Source organism: Siphateles boraxobius, unplaced genomic scaffold (assembly GCF_051911475.1).
Source record: "Siphateles boraxobius isolate OS27281-9 unplaced genomic scaffold, OSU_SipBor_1 41, whole genome shotgun sequence".
Taxonomy (NCBI): domain Eukaryota; kingdom Metazoa; phylum Chordata; class Actinopteri; order Cypriniformes; family Leuciscidae; genus Siphateles; species Siphateles boraxobius.
In genome coordinates this window covers 7,309,779-7,324,286 of record NW_027509042.1, presented here as the reverse complement: position 1 = coordinate 7,324,286, position 14,508 = coordinate 7,309,779, and the positions used below count along the sequence as shown (strand labels likewise).

The 14,508-nt window shown below is 37.7% G+C and overlaps 1 protein-coding gene across 3 annotated transcripts in view; it reads left to right on the top strand.

Moving 5' to 3' along the window:
• Window positions 1-14,508, top strand: part of cntn6 (contactin 6) — a 105,224-nt gene that overhangs the window by 74,744 nt on the left and 15,972 nt on the right. For all 3 annotated transcript variants that reach the window (XM_077198054.1, XM_077198052.1, XM_077198053.1), the window contains exons 8-15: window positions 202-386; window positions 1,142-1,284; window positions 1,463-1,592; window positions 2,953-3,103; window positions 10,574-10,701; window positions 11,827-11,999; window positions 13,272-13,389; window positions 13,766-13,924. In XM_077198054.1, coding sequence (XP_077054169.1) covers window positions 202-386; window positions 1,142-1,284; window positions 1,463-1,592; window positions 2,953-3,103; window positions 10,574-10,701; window positions 11,827-11,999; window positions 13,272-13,389; window positions 13,766-13,924 — 1,187 coding nt within the window. The remainder of the gene's footprint in view (window positions 1-201; window positions 387-1,141; window positions 1,285-1,462; window positions 1,593-2,952; window positions 3,104-10,573; window positions 10,702-11,826; window positions 12,000-13,271; window positions 13,390-13,765; window positions 13,925-14,508) is intronic.

Below are 14,508 nucleotides of genomic sequence, written 5' to 3'. Positions count from 1 at the left end.
GAATAAATAAACAAACATTCACGGGATTGGGGAATATGCCATTAAATCTATAACTGTGCAGGAATGGATGTTGAATCACATTTTACTTAAAGATGTTGACTAACTAGTAACATGTTCTGCTTGATGAATCATGTAAAGCCTCCAACAATCATCTCTGCACGGTGTGATGTAAATATGGTCTCTTTTCTTGACTTTCCTCAGTCCAGTGCCTTCTATTTCCTGGAAGAGAGCAGATGGAAGCCCTTTCCCTGGAAAAATGAAGATAAATCACTCAAATGGTGTCCTAGAGATCCCATATTTCCGTCCAGAGGATTCTGGACTTTATGAATGTGTGGCCGAAAACTCAAAAGGACGCAGTATTGCAAAAGGACGTCTTGTTTTTCAAAGTAAGAAATACAAAGTTCACATTTGCCTGAGCAGTGCAGTGTACTTTCAGAAACCCTACAACCTCCCCAGCTCCACCTGTAATTCGTGCTACGGGTAATTCATGTACGGTATACTATGCAGCAGCAGCAATAAAAGCAGCAGCAGCGTAGCAGATCTATTCTACCAAGACCAAACATACCAACTTTGTCATAACCATTGCCAATGCAAACAATCCGAGAGTTTTTCATGACAGAAATATTTAGACAGCTGTGTCCAAAAAATTGTGTGCAGAGTTTTTTCACAATGTTAAAAGACCTTGTTTATCTCTCCTATCCATGCAGCATTTTGTCTGGCAATACAATTAGTGCAGGAGAATCAATACGAGAAATTTAAATTTTTAATGAGTCAGATAACGGATCACACAGCAACCTGTGGTAAATAATAAATAATGAAAGAATAGATTTTATTGTCAAGGCAAGACTAATTAGAATGGCAATAGTAGGTGTTGTTTAGTCTGCCCAGAATACTCACAATATATTCAAGTGTTCTTCTACAAGACAGGAAGAATCCTCTCGAATTAATGTGCTCACAGTAACCTCATTTTTTGATGGTTTATAAAACACAATGCTCTATTATTGTTGGTTTATAAAACACAATGCTTTCATTATTGTTGCAACGTATTGCAAGGGAGAAAATTCAGAGAGGCAAACGTTGTGTTAAGGCAGGATGCAGACCTCTGCATTTGTTATATTTTAGTTCATTGCTGTTCACGCAGATGTGGAGCACCTGCAGTGGTCGCAGACTCTATATGACGCAAACATGGCTATTGAGTCTGATCTTCACTGGGAGTGCAAGGCTAATGGAAAACCTCAACCTGTTTACAGATGGCTCACGAATGGACAGCCTTTGGTCTCTCAGGTGATAATACTAACCGCCAGAATAACATTCCTCACCTTTTCCCTGAAATGCTTCGACACTTAATATGCTGGTTGTGTGCTGGAGTGTGTATGTTGAAATGTGTATATATTTGGAATATTTTAAATCTGGTTTATTAGTCATGGTCACAATCTGTACTGACAGTTTTGTTTATGCTCAGGACAGAATTCGTGTTGATGGAGGCAGGTTAACCATCATCAACATAAACCTGATGGATTCTGGGATGTATCAGTGTTTGGCAGAGAATGATAACGGAGTCATATATGCTAGCGCTGAACTCAAAGTTGTGGGTAAGCACAGTTCAATGTTATAAAATTTTCGACAATCATCTGTGATCAAAACTGTTGAGACCTGGAAAAGTATTGGTATTTAATGGAATTTGGTATTTAGGGAAGATTGTTTTCTAGTTATGTTCTACCGTAAAATATTTAATCAGCTATTTTTAAAGGTACACTATGTAACTTTTTTTTTTTTTGTTCAAAGTTAACAAATTTTAAATAAAATCAATAAATCATGAATCCGTCTTCCAAAACATGTTTTTGTCTTACCCTGATTCACTATGGTAAGCCTATCATAAGTCTTAAAGGATTTTGCTGACAAAAAGAGAATGTGACAGAGCTTGTAATAAAACGTGAATCAACATTGGCTTGGCTTTTCGGAGATGGAGAGAACTGAGAGATTTAAAAAAGTTGTAAAAGTGACGCGACGATGGCGTTTTTATTACTTAACAGGTGAGTTAGGTTTTATTGAACAGATAAATGACCATATGTAGCTCTCTCACAGAGTTTATTGTAAAGCATTATTGTGAAGGGTCATGTCATCATTATGATTGTTGCAGCTCTGTGCTGGAATTTATTTTCATGGAAGTACCGTGTCTATTACTGGGTATAGCTACAGTAACATCTTCAGCTAGTCAGTTTGAGATCCTTTCTATCTAAACTGGTTGTATCTCTTAAGCCTGGTATTGATTTTTTTTTTAATGAGCAGTAGGTTAACCATATTCATTTGCACAGTTCCACAAGCAACCAAAGCTGTTCTTCCTCAAAATGCATGTAGTTTTGTTTATTAACTAGAGGACCAAAAGTTACATAGTGTACCTTTAAAATCATATTAGTAATCATTAAAAGTAGTGATGCACTGAAATTCCGGCAAACAAAAATATTCTGTTTTGATCGAAACAGCCTACCACCAATAATCACAATAAGCACTGTGCTTTGTTACTTTTGATATGAAACAAATTCTGAGCTTTCAAGTTCAGTCTATTTTATAACTAAATTTAAACAATAAATGTAATTTTGATCCCATCCAATACTAGTATAGCATGAAATAAACATGAATGAACATCAGAGGTTATGTTGAAATATACAGTACAAGGTATTGAAATGGCTTGTGTAAGGCTCAGCTTAATTAAAAATTCCCTTATGTGCAATTTAAATGTTTACATAGGACTTTTTATTTGAGTGCTAATTATTAAATAAATATGATTAATTTATTAATTATGAAATAAACTTTATTTTTGGTTTCAGTTTTTGACTAAATGAAAAGGTGTTTTGGTAAAAAAAAAAAAAGATTAATTTTGGTGCCATTCAAAATGTGTGTGAACCCCTGGTATTCAGTATTTATAATCTATCACATATCGCATGTCTTCAGCCTCACCTCCAGACTTCTCAAAAAACGCACTGAAGAAGAGCACACTGATCCAGAGAGGTGGAGAAGCTGTCATCGAATGTCGACCGCACGCGTCCCCCAAAGCTTCGTACTCTTGGAGGAGAGGCAACGAGTTCCTGAAAGACAGCAAGAGGTACGGGTCAGCAGACTGGTCACTAATGAAAGGTGCCAAATGAGCCACTTGCACTCCTGTTGTCCCCAGAGCCTTGGGGTTTGTTTGCACCGCAGTGGTTCAGGGTTGTGGGGAAACATATTTGCGGTCATTCACACAGGGCACTATCTCGCATGCATCCGCACATTTTTTTATTAGTTTTCAAATTATTGTTACATTAACCATGATACCCAATATATTTTCCAACAATCAATTAATTTACTAATAAATGCAGTTGAAAAACTCTCATTTTCTCATGTTGACAGAAATAGAGTACACTAACACTAGGACTTGACGGACAAACGTTTGGACTTGAAAGAAGTCTTGTATGTTCACCAATGTGGATAAAAAAAATACAATAAAATAGTAATATTGTGAAATATTATTCAAATGTTTTCTATTTAGATTTTTCTAGATTTCTATTGTAATATTTATTAACATGTAATCTATTCCTGTGATGGCAAAGCCGAATTATTAGCAGCCATCATTCTAATATGCAGATTGAGTGCTCAAGAAACAATTTCTTATTATTATCATGATTGAAAATAGTTGTTCTGCTTAATATTTTTGTGACCACCATGATGTGTTGTTGTTTTTTAGGATTCTTTGATTATTTAAAGATGAAAAGAACAGGATTAATTTGGTCTTAACTTCTGAATAAAACTATCTTTTAAAAAATGACTTACCCAAAAAGTTTGAACAATCGTGTTGGTGGCCTCAAATCTAATGGACAAGGACAAAACTTCCAATTTTGATTTTATGGGATTTAAAATGGCAAAATAATACAAAAATACATTTGAGTGGAACTTTAGTGGAATCCAGTTGTGCTCATTACAAGTATGTTGCAGATAAAAATGGGGTGGAGGTGGGGGAGCACAAAATGAATGTTACTTCCCATAAAAATAACAATGTAACATTTTATTGCATTTTTATAATGAGAATAAATTTCTTTCTTTTCCTCCTTCAGCAGTCAATATTTGCAAAGCATCAGCCAATTACTGTGTGATAATTGTCCATATTTCTATTCAAACATAATTGCCTTTTGTTGTCCATGTTGAACACACATTGCTGAAGCACAGATGTTGCACATTCAAAACCAAAAACATTCTTCCCGATGGCACTTTTCACACAAGAGTGAGTGCCTAGTGGAACACTAATTAATACACCCCTGGTTCTGCGTCTTTCCTGTGGGGTTTCAACAGGACAGAATCATTCTAGCATGGCCATGTCAGAACAGGTGGCAGGAGGGACGAGTGTATGATCTCCAGTAATGGATGGGGATGGAGCGATAACCAATGGGAGCTCATTCTGTGCACTGTGGTCCATCTGGACCTGAGAGAGAACACACATGCCATGACTCACTGATGCTGCCCAGGGTCTCTGTGGAACTATGTGATTATTGGATGAGGGAGAGAGGGAGTGATGGAAAGGGGGAGAGCGAGTGGAAGTTAGAGCGAACTGAGGAAGTGAGACATGAGGTGCAAGACTGCGTATCAGATACCGTCTATCAGAGGGTAAAAGTATGCCTCGGAGTGTCTGAAATGGAGTTCTAACATACTCCTAACTGCATACTGCACAGTATGTACTAAAGCTTTGTAGAATATATGGAGCAATGTGCAAAAATAAACAGGTCAGTAAAAAGGTCATGTTTAATTCAGAAAGCGGCATCCAGTTATCATTTTGGAAATAGTTAGTTTGCAGTATTTTCAGGTTGGGAGTGGAATTGGCCACTCAAATGTATCAGGAAGCAAATGGACGGTCGAGTGCACTGCATTGTGGGATACACTATTGCGCATTGTACATACTGCATTCTGTTTTGGAAATAGTAGCCTATAAAGCAATATGCACTAATGAACATGTTTAATTCTGGAAGTGTCATCTAGTCATTTTGCAAGTAGTTATTTTGTGGTTATGTTTTAATGTCTTAACTTTTGACAATCCACTCAAATGCATTGTGGGATACACTATGGCACATTGTCCACACTGCATTATTTTCTTTTACAAATGTGATCCTGGATCACAAAACCAATCTTCAGTAGCACGGGTATATTTGTGGGAATAGCCAACAATACATTGCATGGGTCAAAATTATCAATTTTCCTTTTATGCCAAAAATCATTAGGATATTAAGTAAAGATCATGTTCCATGAAGATATTCTGTAAAAATGACCCATGTGACTGGTTTTGTCATCCAGGGTCACAAATAGGAAATGGGAAATAGAATGCAATATGCGAAAATCAACATTTCAATAAACAGTCCATATTTTTATCAGCGAGAGGCATTTTGTTATCATTTTTTAAATCGAATTTTGAGTAAAATATTTTGGCACTTCGCTCAAACAATGAAAGGAAATGGTGTGTCAAGTGGTGTGCATTGTATTGTGGGATTTGCTATTACACTATTAGTTGTGTTTGGAATGGAATGCTAGTGCTGCATATTGCACACTGTATACTGCATACTGTTTAAAACATATATTATGTAAAATTTAAAATATTATTTAGACAAAATGTTTCAACCTACATTGTTCAAGCAATAGTATTATTGAACATGTAATATACAATATTTAAAATTTAATTTAAAATTAAAAATGATTCAAGAAAGAAAGAAAGATTAAAATCATGGCTGATATATTTGTTGCTTTAGAAAATGAATTTCAAGGTGCATTGCATTGTGGGATACAGTTTTCCACACAGTGTGCTCTGTAGTAGTACTAGGTTCATCTATGTATTCCATAGATAGTGAAAATGTGTATACTATGCATTCTGCAATTCAAATATTTGGGTTCGGTAAGATTTTTGAAAAAAATTGATAGTTTTATTCAACAATGGCAAATTCATCAAACGTAACTGAATAAATTATAAAATGATTTCTTGAAAACTGGAGTAATGGCTGCTTAAAATTCAGCTTTACCTTCACAGGAATAAATTACATTTTAAAATATATAAAAATAGAAAGCAGTTATTTTAAACTTATAGTAATATTTCACAATACTGTCTTTACTGCATTTTTGATCAAATAAATGCAGCCTTGGTGAGCAGAAGAGACTTCTTTCTAAAACATCTCACCGACCCCACACATTTGAACAAAAGTGTAGGTATTGTGCCCTTCTGGACCTACTGACACCTACATTAGTCACGAGCGAAGTAACAGATTGATGCTTTGTCTTAGTGGGTAAATATGCGTGATTGTCTGATTTTCACAGCAATTACACTGTGATTTAGTTTGAAGAGGTGCAAACATGAACGTGTCAATCTAATGTTGGATCTCACACTCCTGAGTTTGGATCAAGTCAATGTGTTGCAGCCTCACCGAAGTGATTCTCTGTACGTGCCCCAACTTGTGAGGAGAAGCATCGATTAGTCATCATATTCCACAAGAAGGATCAGAGACTGATTACAAAGCCATCATGTCTTGACGACAATATAAATGTGGCTCTGTGTGGTCAGAAGTTTCGTTCCGTAAGCAGATAGCTCTTGCCTTTTTCTATTGGTTTTGCAGCTCATTGCTCACGGGTCGTCTGGTCGGCACGCTTCTATCGCTCAGCGTTTGATATTTTTGTCAATAAATCAGATGAAAGCTCTCGGCGTAAAGCATGTTCTCTGAGCCATAGTAAATACATATTTATTTTTAAAAGCTGCGGCTGAAATTGTTTGATTTCTGAGCTGGCAGGTCTGCTGCGCTCCTTTTTGATTTGTTCTGGGAGAAGGTCACAGCGGATCTCAGCGTCATATGTTTACATTGCTGTATTTATTTATCTATCATTCCTTCCAATCCCTTCCTAGTTATTAAAAACAAAGCAGCATTGCTTGTTGATGCACATCAAGGTAGATGAAGCACTTCTGAGAACTGTGTCCTCCAGTTATATGAAATATACATGCAAGGAATAAATCAGAATTCAATTTTGACATTTTCTGAAGAAGATGTGAATGGTACAAAAGTCTACCACAGTTGATAAGGGGATGTAAATGGTTGCTAGATTGTTCTGAGTATTTTTAACATGTTGCCAGGCTGGTGCTAAAGTGGTTTTGGTGTTGGCTAGATACTTCCTGTTCCTAATCAAAAGATCCAAGTCTGGCCATTTGCAAAACTTAGCCTCAATGTTAAGAACTAGTCTGACCAACTAGTAGTTAACCAAGGGGTAACCAGTCTCGTTTTTCAGATTCAAATGATACTTTGATAAAGTATTAGTAAATGTTGAAATTAACATTAACAAAGATGAATAAATGCTGTATACGTGCAGTTCATTATTAGTTCATGTTAATAATATAGTTAACTAATGTTAACTAACGAATCTTATTGTAAAGTGTTACCAAACAGTTATGATCAGTCTTAAAGAAACAATAAGATGTCTAAGACTAGATGACTACTTGTAAGACTAGTCTAAGCATTTTGTGTCTCTGGTCCCTCCTTCAATGCAGGTCAATGGGATTTTGTTAGCATGTTTTATTCTTGATTTATTCTTGATTTAGTGTTATTGTTTTTTTATATATTTTAATTTTACAATGCATAAATTAGCACTTAAAGTGGACATATCATCTCACACCACACTTCTAACCAAGACATAATTTTAGCTGTCACTCATATAGCCAAAATATGCGTTTAATGCTTCGCAAAAAATTAGCATATTGTGATAAAGTTCATTATTTCCCATAATGTAATGACAAAAATTAAACTTTCATATATTTTAGATTCGTTGCACACCAACTGAAATATTTCAGGTCTTTTATTGTTTTAATACTGATGATTTTGGCATACAGCTCATGAAAACCCAAAATTCCTATCTCAAAAAATTAGCATATCATGAAAAGGGTCTCTAAACGAGCTATTAACCTAATCATCTGAATCAACTCATTAACTCTAAACACCTGCAAAAGATTCCTGAGGCTTTTAAAAACTCCCAGCCTGTTTCATTACTCAAAACCGCAATCATGGGTAAGACTGCCGACCTGACTGCTGTCCAGAAGGCCATCATTGACACCCTCAAGCAAGAGGGTAAGACACAGAAAGAAATTTCTGAACAAATAGGCTGTTCCCAGAGTGCTGTATCAAGGCACCTCAGTGGGAAGTCTGTGGGAAGGAAATAGTGTGGCAAAAAACGCAGCACAACGAGAGGAGGTGACCGGACCCTGAGGAAGATTGTGGAGAAGGACCGATTCCAGACCTTGGGGGATCTGCGGAAGCAGTGGACTGAGTCTGGAGTAGAAACATCCAGAGCCACCGTGCACAGGCGTGTGCAGGAAATGGGCTACAGGTGCCGCATTCCCCAGGTCAAGCCACTTTTGAACCAGAAACAGCGGCAGAAGTGCCTGACCTGGGCTACAGAGAAGCAGCACTAAACTGTTGCTCAGTGGTCCAAAGTACCTTTTTTGGATGAAAGCAAATTTTGCATGTCATTCGGAAATCAAGGTGCCAGAGTCTGAAGGAAGACTGGGGAGAAGGAAATGCCAAAATGCCTGAAGTTCAGTGTCAAGTACCCACAGTCAGTGATGGTCTGGGGTGCCATGTCAGCTGCTGGTGTTGGTCCACTGTGTTTTATCAAGGGCAGGGTCAATGCAGCTAGCTATCAGGAGATTTTGGAGCACTTCATGCTTCCATCTGCCGAAAAGCTTTATGGAGATGAAGATTTCATTTTTCAGCACGACCTGGCACCTGCTCACAGTGCCAAAACCACTGGTAAATGGTTTACTGACCATGGTATTACTGTGCTCAATTGGCCTGCCAACTCTCCTGACCTGAACCCCATAGAGAATCTGTGGGATATTGTGAAGAGAAAGTTGAGAGACGCAAGACCCAACACTCTGGATGAGCTTAAGGCCGCTATCGAAGCATCCTGGGCCTCCATAACACCTCAGCAGTGCCACAGGCTGATTGCCTCCATGCCACGCCGCATTGAAGCAGTCATTTCTGCAAAAGGATTCCCGACCAAGTATTAAGTGCATAACTGAACATAATTATTTGAAGGTTGACCTTTTTTTTGTATTAAAAACACTTCTTTTATTGGTCGGATGAAATATGGTAATTTTTTGAGATAGGAATTTGGGGTTTTCATGAGCTGTATGCCAAAATCATCAGTATTAAAACAATAAAAGACCTGAAATATTTCAGTTGGTGTGCAATGAATCTAAAACATATGCAAGTTTATTTTTTATCATTACATTATGGAAAATAATGAACTTTATCACAATATGCTATTTTTTTGAGAAGGACCTTTATATGAACAACCACCACTAATAAAAACCAGTTTGAAGAGTGCGAGTTTCAGTTTTGTTTGTGCTGTTGTAGCTCTATTGCAAAGGTTGGCATTTCAGTCAGATGCTATCAACATCTCCTCACATATTCCAGACATTTTTGGAAACGCCTTTTATTGTGTTGATAGCATCTTTCATGTTGGATAATGATAAGACCGCAGGTGAGAATTCAACCCTGAACGAATCGGCTTCTCCTTTACATACTCTTCCCTCTCTTTATTCTTGGTCTTAATATAGCAGTATTCACCTGTGAATGTAGCGGTTTAATCTTTTCGAATCCTGCTGACTGACTGTATCCTGTTGAAAATTCTGGCTGTGGTTATTTAATCTAAATGATTTCCAACAGTTTTCACACTTTTTAAAAAGAAACAAGCATACAGAGACAAATGCGGGGTTGTTTTTCTGTATGGAATAGTTGGGCTGAGTCTGACTCTTTAAGAATTTATTTTGGGAAGGCAAGACGAAAGGAAAGAAGGTTGCTGTATCTTTGAACATTAAAGCTCTGATCCAGTACCTGAGCAAGACTATGTGTCAGAGAGTGAGTTGGGTTAAAGACCATCTTTTCTTATTCTTTGATCTTTTCCTGTAGACTTGTCAATTTCATAGCCAAAATACTTTTACTTTAACTAACACAGTTCTTTTATACATTAGTGGAAGATTTTGGATGTAATTTTGCAACAGTGTAAATGCCTTTACTGTCACTTTTGATCCATTTAATGCATCCTTGCTGGATAAAACTTTCAATTTCAACAATTGGGGCAGTCATGGCCTAATGGTTAGAGAGTCAGACAGGTAACCTGGAAGTTGTGGGTTTGAGTCTCAATATCGGTAGGAAATTAGCAAGGCACTTAACCCCCAATCGCTCCCCAAGAGCTGGAGCAAAAATGACTGTCCACTGCTTTGTGTGTGTGTGTGTGTGTGTGTGTGTGTGTGTGTGTGTGTGTGTGTGTGTGTGTGTGTGTGTGTGTGTGTGTGTGTGTGTGTGTGTACTAACTTCAATGGGTTAAATGCAGGGGACAAATTCTGAGTATGGGTTACCATACTTGGCCTTCATGTCATGTCATTTCTTTAAAAAAAAAAAAAACATGTAAATCAAACATTTGAATGGTAGTGTGTGTGTATATATAATTTATTTATTATAAGTTATAGTAAGAGGTCATTGGGGGTTCAATTTATTCCAAAAAAATGTGTTTACCATTTTAGGCGGACCATTTTAGAGGACGGCACCCTCAGGATCGCCAACGTTACCAAGTCTGATGCAGGGAGGTACACTTGCGTTGCCAGAAACCCCTTCGGTACATCCAGCAGTTCTGGGACTTTAGTGGTCAAAGGTAAAACACCTTTCACATTTCACAAACAGCACATTTCTCTTGCTTCTAAGCGGACGCCTTAAACCGGATGAGAACCAGTGGAAAAACAGTGAGCAACCCAAGCATGAAATTGATAATGAAATATATAGTTGTTTTATGTTCCTGCTGGTTTGACAGAGGTATAACTCATCCAAGCTTTTGTCATGTGTGAGTTATTGGTCCCGCCGTTGGTGTGAAAAAATCTTTAGCCATCCACAGCACCGGGAGTGGATTTTCTCCTCGTCTCGCAGTTACTTTCTACATGTTTAATTAAAAATAGGTTGCTGTTGCAAGCTTTGTTTTGTTTTTTTCTCAATTTACTCCTTTAATACCTTTAGGCATTACATATGCATGTTTTCAGACACTTTGATGGCTTCAAGTTGGGTTATTCAAATTAAGGACATGAAAATATATACCGGTATATTTTTTAATCAGTTTGTTTGTTTAAATTAATTTTAAAATGTGCAGACTCCCATTTTTATGGCTTCAGTCATTGCATCAACATGTACATGCTAACTAAAAAATGTAATCTATTATTTTTGCTGGTTTAAGGTGGTTAAGCTGGTCTAGCTGCTCTTCCAACCAGGCCATGCTGGTTTCAGCTGGTTAAGCCAATTCAGTCTCCAAGCCTGACAGGCTGAAAATTGCTCAAAACATTCTCTAAAGCAGGGGAGTCAAACTCAGTTCCTTGAGGGCCACTGTCTTGCAGAGTTCAGCTCCAACCCTAATTAAACACACCTGAACCTTAAAGTTTTTGGAGCAGGTTGGAGCTACACTCTGCAGGACAATGGCCCTCTACGAGTGGAGTTTGACACATGCACTCCATAAGCATCATGCCCCCCATGATCTGAACCCCCGCAAGGAACGCAATGGAACCGAACATGATTTCATAACACCCCCCACCACTACCTCCTCGGGATATGATTTGAACCGCAAGCCCCCTTAGTACTATAAAAGCCCCTCAAGTCCTGTGTCCTGGCGCCAGGACATTTGGATAGTAGATTTCTTTTTACAACAAATCTAAAGTATTTTTAAATAATGCATGTGAAAGTCTCTCATGGTCCTTTTTTCCCTTTGTCTCACTCAAAACTTTTTTTTTTTTAACAGAACCGACCAAGATTACAGTCCCCCCTTTGAATATGGATGGCACGGTGGGGGAGAGCATTGTCTTGCCTTGTGAAGTATCTAAAGACTCCACTCTACACCCCGTCTTCAAGTGGTTTTTCAATGGGAAACTCATCGATTTCAGTAGACATGATCACTTCTGGATGATTGGAGGGGTGCGTTTCTGTCCGTCATAATTCAAAGCTACAAATCCTGTATTTCTGAATTACCGTAGCCTCGGATTCCTCTTTGAAAGAACTAGGGGTAGTGGTATGCGAGTGAGGAATGATTGAGATTCCTTGCCATTTTATCTTTTTTTTTTCTTGCTCAGCTAGCTATGGAGGCAACCTGAGTACAAGGGCACCTGGCTGCTCTCTGAACATAGAGGCACAAAACTGTCTGATTACAGGATTTTCATCGCACACTGTTTAAAACACAGTGAACGTCAAATAGATATCCACAGGATGACTGTGTAGATCATCCAGCTTTTCAGGCTGTCAAGTATTGCTTTTGAGAACCTGGAGAGACCAATGATCAAATGCACAAATGGCGGACTCTCACTAACAACAGTAGGATTGCTTGTTTAAGTGACATAAAGGATCCTTATCTGAACTGAAGAGCCAATCAAATATGAGAGCAGAGGGTCCTTTGCTACTTCATTGGCATGTGTTCCCTGATGTTTTTCAGATGTGTCATAACTACAGAAATGAAAATAAAATTGATTTCTGAGACCTAAAAAAGTACCACAGAATTACCATAACACTAGCTTTCACTAAGTTTGGGGTCAGTTCGAACAAATAAATAAATAAATTCTATCCAGCAAGAATGCTTTAAATAGTTCAAAAGTCTCTGTAAAGGCATCTATCATTTTCAAATGAATTCTGTTCTTTGAACCTTCTGTTCATTAGTATCCGGAAAAATCATGGTTTCCACAAAAATATTAAGCAGCACAACTGTTGTCAACATCGGTAATAATAAGAAATGTTTCTTGCCACCAAATCAGCATATTAGAATGATTACTGAAGGATCATGTGACACTGAAGATTGGAGTAATGATGCTGAAAATGGAATAAATAACATTTCAAAATATATTAAAATATAAAATGTTAAATTAATAATTTAATTATTTTGATCAAATAAATGCAGCCTTGGTGAGCATAAGATATGTTCAGTATGTTTTAAAAACATTTAAAAATAATCCTCAAACCTTTGTGTAGTGTACCATACAGCCTACTATTTGTAATTGTCAGTTCAATTATTTACTCATCTGCAGAATAACTTACTTGAATTATCTTCATTTGATGAATTACCTTAAAAATATACCACTGTAATACCATAGTTTATTTGAAGTACCTTAGTGTAGCATTTACATTCCATAATACATGAATATAGTGATGGATGGATGGATGGATGGATAGTAACTTTTTATATGATACTCTTTTTTATAGGGATCTTCTGGGGATCTCATGATCAGAAACGTGCAGCTGAAGCACTCTGGGAAGTACGTCTGCATGGTGCATACAGCAGTGGACAGTGTGTCTGCAGCGGCAGACTTAATTGTCAGAGGTATGTGCGTCTTGCCCCGAGTAGGCTGTTTAGTATTCTACACTTTTCTGAGCATTTATCAAATATAAATTAAAAAGGCCTTACCATACGCCCTGCTATTTCTGTTGTATTCCGTAATTCAGCTCTTGAAGTAATGACTACAGGAGTATCTGAAATCAATGCATTAATTCCCTGCTTCGTGCTCTTTAGAACCTTTTGTATTTCCATCATCAAGTGAACGATCACTCTCCCAGGTTCTGAATATTAAACATGTCGGCTTTTGTGGGCAGACTTGTCTCACATCGCAAGGTACTTGGTCACCTTGCTGTGCCCTTCTCTGATGAGAATACACAGCAAGTTTGAGTCCTTTTTGTCTCTTTGGCGGCGGTGTTGTCAGGGCCCCCTGGTGCTCCAGTGGGTGTGTTGGTGGGGGACGTTACAGACAGGACTGCTCAGCTCTCGTGGGGACCCGGACCTGACAACCACAGTCCCATTACCCTCTACATTGTGCAAGCCAGGACCCCTTTCTCTATCGGATGGCAGGCAGTCAAAACCGGTATAGTAATCTGCATTACTTTCTCGTAGAATCAGTTTATACACTGCCCGGCAAAAAAATGTCGCTGATTGGATTTAAATAGGCAAATGCTTAAGAGTCAATGATTGGATCATTATTGGTGTGATTATTATGTTTCTAGCATGTTATATGTTTGGAAACTGTTCTTCTAACCCTAATTGATGGAGTGTATAGCTTTTCATTTCTTAAACAACCATGTAGGAAGACGCATCATGGCCATATTCCAGGATGACAATGTCAAGATTCATCAGGCTCAAATTGTGAAAGAATGGTTTAGAGGGAGCATGAAGAACAATTTTCACACATGAATTAGCACCTCTGAGTCCAGACCTTAAATGCAGAGTAGAGTAGACCCCTGGAGTAGACTTTACAGTGTGCTTGACTCTTGCATTGTCAATACAAGGTCTTGACCAAAAATGTATGTACCTCTTGATGTAAATAACATCACAACATTTATTTATAAACATAATAATCACTGCAATAATGATCCAGTCATTTAAATCCAAACAATATTTTTTGTCAGTGTATTTTTTTGACAGTGTATAATAGAAATATAAGCAACTGTT